Genomic DNA, 14,351 nt, shown 5'->3' on the forward strand with positions numbered 1-14,351 from the left:
AGTGAGTGAGTGAGTGAGTGAGTGAGTGTGTGTGTGTGTGAGAGTGTGTGTGTGAGTGTGAGTGTGTGAAAACTGAGTGATGACTCATGAATTCATTGCAGGATAAACTAAAACTTCAAAATAAATAAATAAAATATATAAATAATATAAAATATTACTATTTTTAAAAAGTAATATAAAAAGACAACAAAATTAGGCCTACTAAAAAATTAAAATTAAAGTGAAAACAGAAAGTATACAAAAACTCTCATTCAAAATATTAACAAATCCTATAATAGTATAACAAATAAATAAAAAATAATCAAGTAAAATAAATAAAAAACATTGACTACAACAAAAAAAAAAAAATTGTTACTTGAAATAAAATAAACATAAAATATAGAAATATGCATTATTAACATTTCTAATTCAGTATAATTTGAAGTACTAAAAAAATGTAATTGATCAATTAATAAAAAATAATAAAAATATGTAGACATATTTTTTTTTTAAATGAATAAAATCACAAAACCACACAATAAAATTACTAAAATGTTAACTAAAATGAAAACAGAAAACATAAAATCTAATATTATCCAAATTTTCACAAATAATATCATTAATGTTAAAATATCACTGATTACTTCAAATTTAGCTGAACAAATGCTGAAGTAAACTACTGCTGCTGATTTTAAATCAATCTCATTTTCTCTTTTCTCTTTCAGATCCGTGAGGACATTTGAAATGGACACCTAAATGTTCCTGTAAAAGTGAGAGGAAAATATTTATTGTCTGTAAATATTACAATGCACCCGAACAATGACAAAGACCAATAACGATACTGCTCAAATATTATTACAGCTCCACGGAGCCACACATTCGGATCCTTGTGAATACTTTGCTTTGTTTCTTTTTTAGTTTTCCTTTTTATTCTTTTTTTAGGACTATGCCTCTATTACGGTGTCAGAATTCCTGTAATTTATTTTGTTTGAATGGTGTATTTATTTTGTAAGGGTATCAAGGTGCTGCTGACCTTCTATATTTTTGTACTATAATGCACTTTAGATATATAAATATAGAAATATATACAAGTCGTTTTGTTAATGGACGTATTTTGTGGTTGAGTTGAATGAAGACAATAGTCATGCTTGTGTTTGCCCACATTCTGATTCAATGTATGTTCAACAGCTTTGGCATCCATGTTTCTGTGACTCTGTTCCAAAACCTAGTGAGCTGCCTAACTAGACAGCATCTGAAGGGAGCATAGATTCATTCACAGTTCATCATTTTGGCCGAATACGAGAGCAGCTTCGATAATGCAATCACAGAATGCATTATGAAAGGCTCGCTGAAAACAATCAGCAACATTCAAAAAGATATTTAAGGCCTACATTGAAGATTTGAATTGCATATAAAATTTCCATCCATTTGGATTACACAGTTACACAGGTACTCATGAACTTAATGGGATGCATATTTGTCAGTCATACATAAAAGAAACAGGTCAGATTTCTGACCTCAAAAAAATCATGATATCATTAATTATTAACTATTTGCATTTATTTGTTACTGTTACAGACATCTGACCTGTTTCATTTATGTATGACTGACAAATATGTGTCAAATTAAATAGTTTAATAGTTTATTAAAACTGTATAATCTTAAATGGTTGGACTTTTTTTATTTTATTTTATTTATTTATTTATTTATTTTTTTTTTTTTTTTTTTGATTGAAGATGAAAGAAATTAAATACATTGCTTGTTTGGTAATTGTGACATTTTAATATCATGATTTTAGTCTCACAATTTTTTCTTGCAATTTTGACTTTGTATCTTGCAATTCTCTCACAATTTTGAGAGAGAGAAAAAAATCTGAATTCTGAGTTTGTATCTTGCAATTCTTACTTTTTTTCCAGAGAATTGCAAGAAAGAAAAAAAAGTCAGAATTGTGAAATAAAACGTCACATTTACCTTTTTTTATTTATTTATTTTTATTCCGTGGCGGACACCAAACAAAACAGAATTGCGAGATGTAAACTCAGAAACTCAGATTCAAAAATCAGAAGAAAAACAAAAAATCAGAATCAGAGATTTCTGGGATTATGTCTCGCAGTTCTGTCTTTTTTTCTCAGAATTACGAGTTTATATCTCACAATTCAGAAAAAAAGTCCAAATTGTGAGATAAAAAGTCACAATTACCTTTTTTATCCCGTGGCGGAAACAAGCTTCCACAGAATTAAGAGAAATGTCTATTTAAATATATTTCATGCAATAAGTACCCAATATTCGTACAAGTTACATATTTTTATGCTATTTAGCATGTCAAACTCAACTGTCAGTTGAGTTTCTGTTTCAGTTAGGATGCTGCTCACTAGGTTTTGGAGCCGAGCTTTTGTATTTGTTTATTTTGGGTTTCTTTGCTGCTGACCTGGACGAGCCCCACATCATCATCTTCCTCATATCAGCCTCCAGCGCCTCCCTTCAAAACCACAGAAGCATCTGTACACGACCAGCACAAGTTAGAGAAGAACTCTTGTTGTTTTGCACTGAGAGAGAGAGAGAAAAAACCTGTACTGAATGAATTAAACATCTGACCATTTCCTGCAGTGTGGGTGATATTTGTGTGTGTGTGTGTGTGTGTGTGTGTGTGTGTGTGTGAACAAGGAAAGCTCCAGGCAGGCGTCTGGCTCACTTTCGGCCACTTGCGTCTGATGTTGCTCCCGTGCAGACAGGAAAACCATTCCACGGGGAAGCAGACTCAAAAATGTTTGGAAAAAGCTTCTGGGAATCAGGCCGTAATGAATGGACGGCGTTTAAATGCACTTAATGTGTGTTCTTGAGCTGCTGTGGCGGCAGCAAACCTCAATCCTCAAGGGGGCGATAGAGTTTCCTGCAAATGTTTGTACCCTTAAACCAGATGTGTTATTTTTCAGGTAGCTCCTATAAACATGTCAACAGCTTGACTTTAACTAACTTGCTCAGCAAGATTCTCTTCAGACTGTTGCTCTGCCGTGACACTTGATCTGAAAGAAAACTGACTGTAGAAGTCACTTTATGTGCTATTCCCCTGTGTATACTTCTGAGAATTCAGTGCATAATTAAGTTGTGTTATAAACTGGTCTGACACGTACTTACACAGACTATGTTTCTGGCCTAATTCACAAAACAACAATAATTTCACCAAACGGAATTGCAAAAATGTATTACATTAAAAATATTTTTTTAAATGATATCAAATAAATGTATATTTTTATTTATTTTTTATACTTATTTAACAAACACATGGAAGCCCACAAAAGCCGTGCATTTGTCTCTGGCTTTTCTTTCTTTATTTATTTATTAGCATACGAACGTCCATAAAAAACATGCATTTGTCGCTGGCTTTTCTCGAGTTATATGCATTAGACATATATTTGATTAATTAATTCATTGTTAAACATACAGAAGCCCATAAAAGCCATGCATTTGGCTTTTCTCAAGTTACATGCATTAGAAATATATAATATTTAATTTATTTATAATAGAAAACCAAAAAAAAAGCCATGCATTTGTCTCTAGCTATTCTCTAGTTACATGCATTAAAAATATTTTATATTTTGTATGTGCATATTTATTTCCAAACATACGAAAGCCACAAAAAGCCATGCATTTGTCTCTGGCTTTTCCTGAGTTTTTATGCATTAGAAATAGGGTTTGCTAGTAGAAAAACCAGAGGACCATTGCCCAGGTCCCTCTTTCTCCAAGACACCAAAACCCAGAGCATCAACATTCAACTTTTCCATGGCAGTGGGGGGTCTTTGGCACTCGGCATGCTGGGAATTAATTCAATTTCTCTGACATTTATTTGTTTGCCTTTGATGAAAGTCACACAAGCAGCTTACAGCAGTTAATGAAGGCTGAGATCAGCCGTACGGATGGAGCTTCGCGTTGCTGGCATTTACTCACTTTTCCCACTTTCCAGCAGCTCTCACAACTTTTACAGGCTACAAGAACTATTTGCTCATTTTGGGATCATTTCAGGATAACATACCAGCAGATTGTCCCCCTCGGAGGCTCCGTACACACATCAGTACACACGTGAATCAGGATCGAGTCAGTAAAGTGACCCCCCTCAGAGTTTAAAGCCATGTAAGAGCGCTGGGAACGCGGTACGGTCAGACCACACACACACTAGACTCAATGACATTTATAATAAACCACACATTTGCTCCAAAAAAATCAATCTGACGATCACATTAGAGCTCCTAATAGCCCAGATTATTAGCTGTGTTGCATCAGTGAAATAAAAACGGAGAGTCTATTGCTTCTCAAATGTGTCTCCTCTTTCAAAAGAGACCTCAACAATATCTCATGATGCTCAGACCAGATTTGCCAAGATAACTCATTTTTGTGATCAAAATTAATTATGAACTCAAACATTTCTCATCAAATTGTTCAATGGCCAAATGATCTAATCTGGTTTTCATGATATTTTAAAGTACTGTATTATTACTGTATTTTGACTAGTAACTCATTACGGTCTATAGTCTTTCTTTCATTTGGTTTTAGTTTACCAAAATGAGTTTGTTGCAGTGCCTCACATTTGGCTCAAAGACATGTGCATCAATCATATATTAGCTTCAGAAAATCATCCTATCACATTAAAGCTCCTACAAGCCCATGTGATTCACGGCGTTGCATCAGCAAAATAAAAATGAAGAGCATTGAGACCTTTGCTAGTCTCCTACTTCTCGGATACTTCTCCTGAGAAAAAGACCCCACTAATCTCACGTTTCTCCTCTAGTTTCAAAAGAGATCTCAACAATGTCTCATGTTTCATTTGTGCTACAGAGGTGCTGTCAGATGTAATGCCATGATCATAGATTACCATAGTATTTACACATCAAGAATACTAGAACTGACATAATTTGCCAAGATAACTAGAGCTTGCGATCAAAAGTCAGAGATCTCATTATGAACTCAAACATTTCTCGTCAAATTGACCAAACGACCATGTTATTTTAAAGCTATTCTTACTGTACTTAGGGTCTATAATCTTTCTTCAATTTGGTTTTAGATTTAACAAAATGGGTTTTAGTTGCAGCTCCTCACATTCGACTCAAACATGTTTACATCAATCATATCAGCTCTGGACTGACTATAATCTAATTTAGATCTATTGTTATTCTTAATTTTAGGAACATCTGATTCATAATGGAAGTGTGACATCTCTTTTAGATGTCTGGTGTTTTGTTTCCGAGCAACATATAACGTTTTCTCAAAGATTTCAGCTGAAACACTCGTAGACAACACCAGCCAATGTTGAGTAGTTTCGAGTTTCGAATTGCGTTTCGGTAACTTTCGGTACACCACATGCCAAAACAAAAAAAGCGGTTCGGCACAGCCATCCTGGAAAATCATGAAGCGTCCTCAAAATCCATCGGTCATGTCTGACTTTTGAGCGTTTTCCAGTAAACAAATCCTGCGAAAGACTAAACCTACTAGAACTCAGTGAAGGAGCTGAGCTGGTTTCAAAGGCCATGGCTGTATTTCAGACTAATGATCAGCTGTTGTCAGAGACAACACACAGGCCTCGGGTGTTATTTCAGAGCTGGCAGGACTTCTGTGGAGGAAAGCAGGATAAATAATCAGCAGGGAATGAAAAGCCACCTGTAAAACACTATCAGAGTGTGGGAACGAGACGGAGAGAGAATGGAGCCGTCATGGTGGAAAGTCTGAGCATTTCTTTGATGTTAAAACACACTTAAACTCTGAACTTAAGAGTAAAAAGAACAGACGTGCTTTTCTCGAGTCTTCGATGTGTGTTATTTAATTGACCTAATTGCCGCGCAAACCAATGGCTGATTTTCAAATTCAGCAGAGTAATTTTAACGGCCGCACTGGCTGCGGTTTGTTGGCGGGAAGAAGAAACCCATGACTCGAGTCAGAACCGAAGTTCTCGCGCTGTCCGAGCGAACTGGATCGGACAAATACCTCAACCAGCAGGGAAATCAATCGGCCCGCAAGCGTGGGAAACGTCTGTACAATTTAGATGGGCGGCTGCTGCCGAGTCATGAAAATTACCCGTGATTATTGGTTCAGAGGATTTCCCGCCTCTGCGCGCCACCATCCTGTGAGGCGGGAAGCGTAGCGCCTCAGACAGAAATGAAGTAGCGTGAGCCGATTGCTTTTCAATACGGTTCCGTGGATTGCCATGAAAAAGCTTTCCGTTAAAATAAACACAATCGGGTTTATACCGACAGAGAAGGGGAAAAAACGGGCTTTGGCTCGTAGGACCGTGTTTTAAAGCCCGGCTTCGAATCTTTTACAAACAAAGAGTCGAGTGTGATTTTCAGAGCAGTTAAAAGCGAGAAAAACGAGCTGCACCCCTCAAACGTCAGATTGCTGCTTTAATTGAATATTAGGAAAATATACCACCCAACTCCAATCTGTGTGAAAGATGTGAATAATAAAAATGATTTTAAGCCACAGAAAATGACCTAAAGTAGATCTAGATACCCTTGGTCCATTTCTTGGAATTCTAAAAGTTGACTAAATTAATCTTTATATATATATATATATATATATATATATATATATACAGGGTTTAAATTGGGCCGGGTGCTGTTTTTGATCTCTGTGCTCTTAAGTATCTTATTGTTTCATTGTTAACTCCTGAACCACGCTGACGTGTTCAGTCCGTGAATTGTCTGCCTGATTCAGTGATTCACAAACGCACTTATACTGACTGATACATTGTACAGACATACAAGAAGGATTAGTTCACAAATATATTATTTGCTAGTCCTGGTTTTGTCCAGAAGATCGAGAAAATGAGCAAACATTTTTAGGCAAAAACAATGATTGGAAAGAACTTCTTAAACTGTATTAATCTTAAATCGACAAATTCTTAAGGCAAGACACTACAGGTGAATATGGTAAAAATATGAAACAAATGTCTAAAGTCAGGCGAATGATATATGAACAACCCCCTCTGTAAACACCTTAAGAATATAGATAGAAATGAAGCTGTAAAGTTTGGTGTATGTAAGTGCTACTTAAATGGAAGAGGTCTGCAGAATGGATAAAGTGTAATAAAATAAACACTGTATTTGTAAATGTATTTTGGACGTTTTCTTTCAAGTCTGAAGCATAATTAGACCAGGGCTGCGTTCAGCCCTGACAAAATGGTGCAAAACATATTTTAAACGGAAACGGTGGTGCATTGAACACTGTTCTGATGACGCAAGAGTTGCAGCTATGGCAGCTGAGAAGGCCATTCTTTGTGTTCTTTTTGAAGAATTTTCGGAGCCTTATGAAATCGGTATAAATACGTGTCTAATACTGCAAAATACACTCGATGCTGCCCTTGCCGTCCAGAATAAAAGAGAACATCCCAATCGAGTGAAGGGATTTGTGGAAACTGTGGTTCCTAATTACTGTGATCCAACATTTGCCTCGCATTTCAGGATGAAAAGACAAACATTTCAGGTGAAGGATAATCCACTTCTTACCTCCGAGACTGTGCTATGATCTATATGACCTTATTATTTTTATTGTGAGTATTAGGCTTATTGCTGATCACTGTTGTTGTGCTATGATATTGTAATATTTACCATTATATAATCAGAGGGGTATAGAAAAGTTTATGAAAGTGTCACTCCACAATACAATAGCAAAATATATAAATATGTATAGTATTTTTATTTTACATTATTAATCAGTGTCTAGCACACCGTCCTAAGGAAAGGATATGGACCAGAAGACATTGCAATTACTAAATTATATTTAGACAGACTTAAAGAAGTTCCAGATCTATACTTGTGCTCTTATTATTTCAGTTATTTTGACTTTAATGTAAATAAACATGTGCAAACAATATACTTGCTCTTGTGAATTTATTTTGATGTTAATTAGATTGTGCAAGCTGTCTCTTTAATACCGCGTGGTTTATATACATGTTGCTGCTGATTGACATTTCTGACACACCCACCAAATAAGAGAAAACGCATCTCAAACCCCACTGCACACCGTTTCCAGGAAACATGTCGTTCAAACCGGAAACCGTAGCAAAACGTTGCGCACCGGTTTGAGCTTGAACGTGCCCCTGATGTCCTTTCATTAGTTGGTGAACAGATCCCTCTAGTGGGAAGAAATAAACATAACAGTTTATTATCCAGTGCACAACTCTGATTTTCTGTTAAATAAATATTTATTAGATTGTACGAATGTATTAGTGAATGTGTGTGTACTTTACAGAAAAGTTTCAGAACAGCTTCCGCCAACATACCATGATTATTACAGTTACTGTTTCTACTGTAATTTCATGGATTTTTAATGTTCTGAAATTAAAATTTATTCTCATTTAGTTTTCCTTTTATTTCTTTAATGACACATGTTCTTACGGTTCTCAGCGTAGTCATATTTTCTTATTTCTTTGATATACACTTGTAAATGCGTGTCATTTTTCTATGCTTATAAAACATTTCTTATTGTACAAAACGTTTTCTTTTGGGGGCTAGTCTGTAGTCGTTATATAAAGCTTAATATAAAAAGGATGCGTCCTCAATTATATACGTAAAGCGTGCGTGCGTCTACGCGCTGACGTTCTTCCTGTTTCGTGCCCCGCACATCCGGTCGGCCCGACGACACGCTGCTGTTGTTGAGTCGCTTGAGCTGGGCGGATGATGATGTTGGAGCGGTAAAGTTCACGGTAAGGTGCGGTAAACTTCAACTTATCCACACATTTACACGGTCGTGGCATATTTTATTAATTTCTATGAAAGTTCCGCGCGGGTCTTTTATCTGACAGCGCGCGCCGATGGTGCCGTCTTCATCTCATTCACAACAATCTTGTCCGCTAGTTAAGCCGATAACTCGCTAAACTACCTACGTGTGTTAGTTATCACTACACACACGCGTCGGTTTTGTGTTTCGGTTGGGTTTGTCGTTATTTCGTCGTGTTTTCGGTCTGTCACGCCACGTTCGCTGAGATTCGGCACGCGCGAGACAAGCTAGTCGGTTAGCACTTAGCACGAAAGTCGGTTATTTTGATAAATACAAGATCGTAGTCGCGAGTTAAGCGAATATCTGAGGTAAATATAATTGTTTGGTACGAGTGTAATAGTGTTTTGTGTTGGTGGTTGATTAAGCCCACTATTGGGCCCGTGTTGCATCAGAAAAAGTAATGCCACAATAATATTAGTATTACACTTCAGCTGCCTCGATGCATGTCAACAGACCCTGGTGTATTATACTACGTCCTAAAAGCATTATAATGCCATACTGCTTTTGTTAGTGTACACACAAGTGAAAGAGGGAATAAAGGAGAGAAAGAGTGAGTCAGTCGTGCTGGTTCAGCATGTGTGTGTTTGTTTGGACACTTTTCAGCGCATTGCATAATAATCAAACAGCTCATTGTTAAAGCCCTTTGTTTTAATTCATTCTAAATAATGTTATCTAAAGGGGTGTTTTGACAGCTGAGTTAAGGCTGTTCTGTGCCTGCTCAAAATTAAGTGTAAAGAGCAAAGCTGGAATAAATAACGCCTGCTTTGACCCAGCTTAGCCCCAGTATTAAAGTATACAGTTGTGTAAATGCATTAAAAAGTCTGTCACCTAAATGCCACTTCAGTAGCGCTTCTGCGCCACCTTTGCTGTGTAAATGTGCCATAAAGATGATGGTCTGGCATGTTTATCTCATTATACTGTAATATTCATTGTATTACCGTGTAATTACTATGGTATTATCATCACACAAAAAACTATGTAAAATGTACTCATTTTTAAGTTTTTGCACAAGTAAAATTAATAAACATTCTTTTTGATCCACCCATGCAGTTTCAGCTAATGCAACAAAAAATATTCATGTTCTTAATAAACACGCTAAATACATTTTACATGTTTAAGTGGACTGAACACTTTATGGACTGAAATTAAGTTGTGATAAAATGTTTAGCAAATTGTTGCATTTTTCCACCGTGATCTCTGTGCCATTTTACTACAAAAGTACTGTTTTTAATGATCAATTGTTATTTTGACAGATTAATAAGGCCTTTTTGCCCAGAATCAGTATCTCAAACTGTTTACTTGTATTAACAATAGTTAACTTGCTCGTCACAAACTAATACTCTGAATTTCTTATTTACGTAGTCATTAAATTGTATTATGTAATCAATGTTATATCATCCTGTGGTCATCCTGCTCTCTAGGTTATCAGTTATACCAATTATCAGTCGACCACTTTTTTCCTTTGTAAGTCTGTTTACATTATTATGTTATTGTGTGTACTGTAAGAGATTTAAGCCTGACTTATGTTTATGTCTCTCTTGCTCTCCTCTCTCCTCTCTCTCTCTCTCCTCTCTCGCTCTCTCTCTCCTCTCTCTCCCCTCTCTCGCTCTCCTCTCTCGCTCTCTCTCTCCTCTCTCTCCCCTCTCTCGCTCTCTCTCTCGCTCTCTCTCTCGCTCTCTCTCTCGCTCTCTCTCTCGCTCTCTCTCTCGCTCTCTCTCTCGCTCTCTCTCTCGCTCTCTCTCTCGCTCTCTCTCTCGCTCTCTCTCTCGCTCTCTCTCTCGCTCTCTCTCTCGCTCTCTCTCTCGCTCTCTCTCTCGCTCTCTCTCTCGCTCTCTCTCTCGCTCTCTCTCTCGCTCTCTCTCTCGCTCTCTCTCTCGCTCTCTCTCTCGCTCTCTCTCTCGCTCTCTCTCTCGCTCTCTCTCTCGCTCTCTCTCTCGCTCTCTCTCTCGCTCTCTCTCTCGCTCTCTCTCTCGCTCTCTCTCTCGCTCTCTCTCTCGCTCTCTCTCTCGCTCTCTCTCTCGCTCTCTCTCTCGCTCTCTCTCTCGCTCTCTCTCTCGCTCTCTCTCTCGCTCTCTCTCTCGCTCTCTCTCTCGCTCTCTCTCTCGCTCTCTCTCTCGCTCTCTCTCTCGCTCTCTCTCTCGCTCTCTCTCTCGCTCTCTCTCTCGCTCTCTCTCTCGCTCTCTCTCTCGCTCTCTCTCTCGCTCTCTCTCTCGCTCTCTCTCTCGCTCTCTCTCTCGCTCTCTCTCTCGCTCTCTCTCTCGCTCTCTCTCTCGCTCTCTCTCTCGCTCTCTCTCTCGCTCTCTCTCTCGCTCTCTCTCTCGCTCTCTCTCTCGCTCTCTCTCTCGCTCTCTCTCTCGCTCTCTCTCTCGCTCTCTCTCTCGCTCTCTCTCTCGCTCTCTCTCTCGCTCTCTCTCTCGCTCTCTCTCTCGCTCTCTCTCTCGCTCTCTCTCTCGCTCTCTCTCTCGCTCTCTCTCTCGCTCTCTCTCTCGCTCTCTCTCTCGCTCTCTCTCTCTCTCTCTCTCTCTCTCAGATGTGTGTGTCCTGTTTGGAGATTTGGGATAAACTGATTGAGGACAGCAGCTAACCCACGTATGGCCTGCGAGTCGGCGTTACCTGCCATCATGGACGAGCAGGCCCTCATGGGACTGAACCCCAACGCCGATGCCTGCTACAGGCAGAGGGTGAGCGCAAAACACTGGATTAGATCTTTGTGTAAACATACACACTTAAATCATTAATTTCCTCACAAATGATTTGGGACTGCATGCAATCTGTGTCTGCAGAATTCACATGCACATCATTTACAGTCCATTGCGTGTTTATTACATATTTTGCATGACTAATACTTGTAGTGCATTGTTGAGTAAATAAAACAATCTTTCCTTACATTCTCTGGGTTTTCAGGCGCTGGTATATTTTGAGCAGTTGAAAGAGTCTCTGGATGGATGGGAGGTGTGTGCTGAAGCCCTGGCCAAAGGGTTTTACAGGTAAAATACACTTTAGAAGAGCATGAAACCACTAAATCTAGTGTTTTTCTGTAAGATTATAGCAGGCCTTGCTGCTACATATGTGCATACTGTAGTGTTTCACGCAATAATATTGATTCATGCAATCTGTGCGTGTTTCTCTCACAGTGACGATCATGTAAAGTTCTTCTGCTTTCAAGTCTTGGAGCACCAAATTAAATTCAGGTATCACTGAATCTTTGCAAACTCTGAAAAATAAAAAATGTGCAAGAACTGATAAAATGTATACCTTGAATGCAGCTCAAGTCGCTTTGGATAAAAGCGTCTGCCAAATGCATGAATGTTTAAATTATGATATTTTGATTAAACATTACGAGGTCCAAAAATGTAACATGCACTGATAAATTGTTCGCATTAAGACCTATAAAATGCATTTAGAAAATATATAGGGTGAATTTTAATTTACTCAAAGTAAACTCCTACTGCTGTGATGGGCTAACAATTGTGTATGTTTGACAGCCTACATCCTTCATAGATGGACGCTGCTGTGGTTGTAAATACTCGACGATCTGTAATAACAGACAAAGTAATAGTGACCACGTAATCAAAACAGTTGCACTCACTAGTGTAGTGAGACATTACTGCCGGATCCAATATATTCGGCAGTGGCACAGCATTGTCTTTTCGTTTCTATCTTAATGAAAACCCGGAGTTGAATTGTGCCTTGTTTGTAAACAAATCCATGGTAAAATTAAGTAAACAGAGGACTAAGTTCTTTCTGACGCGGTCTGGATCTTCATTAAAAATAAAGCTAAATGGGCAGTGCTGTAGAATCGGTGGGCGGGGCTAAACAGGCAGTGCTGTAGAATCGGTGGGCGGGGCTAAACAGGCAGTGCTGTAGAATCGGTGGGCGGGGCTAAACAGGCAGTAAAGTAGAAGCAGGTGTTGATCATCTTCTGTGGAGGCGGGGTTTAGCCACACTTACATCATAAAGTGGCACATTCCACAAGCTGTCGTTTTGGCAGATTGGCTTCAATATAAGCTGTTTTTAGACTAACGAGAAAGTTTTGAGTTCTGAAACTTACAGGATGTTTTTGTAGTACAATGACCTTTTATATGTCTAAAGGAATCTTGATTTCTCAGTTCATGACCCCTTTAATGTATTATAATAATCATAAACTGGTTTGTAGTGTAAAGTTTTATTGTTATTCTTGTACTTATTTACTTAAAGCGGCTAAAGAATCAGAAATCTCACACATTAACAGAAAATAGTTTACTTTTGCATTGAAAAATAAGGTGGATAGAGTTTCATACAGTTTTTAAAATTGTATAAATGCTGTGTTTTGCAGACACGAGTCGCTCACTGCAGCTCAACAGCAGCTGATCCGAGAGACCCTGATGAAATGGTTGCAGGCTCAGGTTAGTATTGTTTACCATTTCATTGATATTCATGTGAATGATGAATAATCATGCTACATGTGCGCTTGAAATATGATTTACGGTCATGTATTTGCATGTTTGTCCAGTTGATGAATGTGCATCCAGAAAAGCCCTTCATCAGGAATAAGGCGGCGCAGGTTTTGGCCCTGACGTTTGTGATGGAGTTTCTGACATTATGGCCCAAGTTCTTCTTTGACATCCTCAATCTGGTGGGACTGAATTCGAATGGTGTGGACATTTACCTGCGCACACTGATGGCTATCGATGCTGAGGTGGTTGATCGGGACATCCTGCACAGTTCTGAGGTAAAACCGAGGCCAACTCGAGGAGAACTCTGGTGTCTTCTGCTCCCGTCATGCCATTAAAGTGCATCTCTCTCTCTGTCCTATCTCAGGAGACACGCAGAAACATTCTGATCAAAGACACCATGCGTGAGCAGTGCATCCCGGCGCTGGTGGAGTCCTGGTTTCAGATCCTTCAGACGTACCAGCACACCCACAGCGAGCTGACCTGCCAGTGTCTGGAGGTAGTGGGCGCGTACGTGTCCTGGATCGACCTCAACCTCATCGCCAACGACAGGTCAGAGCAGCTCTGATGAAGGTCGTATATATGTGACTCGCGCTAATATATCATCAGACTGACTCTAATGACCTTCCTTGAGCTTCCTGTCTGTTTATGTGACAGCTGTGTTTGTGTAGGTTTGTGAATCTGTTGCTCAGCCACATGTCCATTGAGGAGCTGCGTGAGGAGGCGTGCGATTGTCTGTTTGAGATCATTAATAAGGGCATGGAACCTGTTGACAAAACCAAGCTGGTGGAGACTCTGTGTCAGGTGCTGCAGTCCGCAGGGTTCTTCAATATCGAGCAGGTGTGTGAATACATAATTGTTCTGGCAAGTGTTCATCTTGTCAAAAAAACCCTTTGAGGAACTTGTTTTATTCTGTTGATGCTTTTAAAAAGGGCTTTAACCAAGTAAATCCAGATTTAGTCCTAATGTTTTTAGAAAAAATGAAACTTAGACAGTTTTAGTTTTACTTTACTTTTGAATAACTAAACCTGGCTTTCACCATGAATATAGCCATAGAAACTGGCATGGCATTAAAAAAAGTTCTTAAATTGTTCAAAAACAATGGGAATGTGGCCTATAAATACATATGTGTGTGTGTATGTATTTATATATATATATATATATATATATATA

General features: G+C 38.6%; 2 protein-coding genes across 6 annotated transcripts in view; both read left to right on the plus strand.

The window, feature by feature from the left end:
- The window catches only part of LOC107662243 (parathyroid hormone-related protein-like), a 21,246-nt gene extending 20,281 nt beyond the window's left edge, over positions 1 to 965 (plus strand). For both annotated transcript variants that reach the window (XM_016452186.1, XM_016452187.1), the window contains one exon: positions 705 to 965. The gene's annotated coding sequence lies outside the window, so the exon portion shown is untranslated. The remainder of the gene's footprint in view (positions 1 to 704) is intronic.
- Positions 966 to 8,573: 7,608 nt separating this feature from the next.
- Positions 8,574 to 14,351, plus strand: part of LOC107662216 (exportin-T) — a 32,022-nt gene continuing 26,244 nt past the window's right edge. The window contains exons 1-8 of one of the 4 annotated variants that reach the window (XM_016452149.1): positions 8,574 to 8,671; positions 11,276 to 11,426; positions 11,650 to 11,732; positions 11,880 to 11,936; positions 13,061 to 13,130; positions 13,238 to 13,456; positions 13,546 to 13,730; positions 13,850 to 14,018. In XM_016452149.1, coding sequence (XP_016307635.1) covers positions 11,337 to 11,426; positions 11,650 to 11,732; positions 11,880 to 11,936; positions 13,061 to 13,130; positions 13,238 to 13,456; positions 13,546 to 13,730; positions 13,850 to 14,018 — 873 coding nt within the window. In that variant the 5' untranslated portion in view covers positions 8,574 to 8,671; positions 11,276 to 11,336. Of the gene's footprint in view, positions 8,677 to 11,275; positions 11,427 to 11,649; positions 11,733 to 11,879; positions 11,937 to 13,060; positions 13,131 to 13,237; positions 13,457 to 13,545; positions 13,731 to 13,849; positions 14,019 to 14,351 lie in introns of those variants that run through there. The other 3 variants (XM_016452150.1, XM_016452151.1, XM_016452152.1) reach the window with 3 other exon arrangements.

The sequence above is a fragment of the Sinocyclocheilus anshuiensis genome, unplaced genomic scaffold, assembly GCF_001515605.1.
Source record: "Sinocyclocheilus anshuiensis isolate Anshui unplaced genomic scaffold, SAMN03320099.WGS_v1.1 scaffold1543, whole genome shotgun sequence".
Taxonomy (NCBI): Eukaryota; Metazoa; Chordata; class Actinopteri; order Cypriniformes; family Cyprinidae; genus Sinocyclocheilus; species Sinocyclocheilus anshuiensis.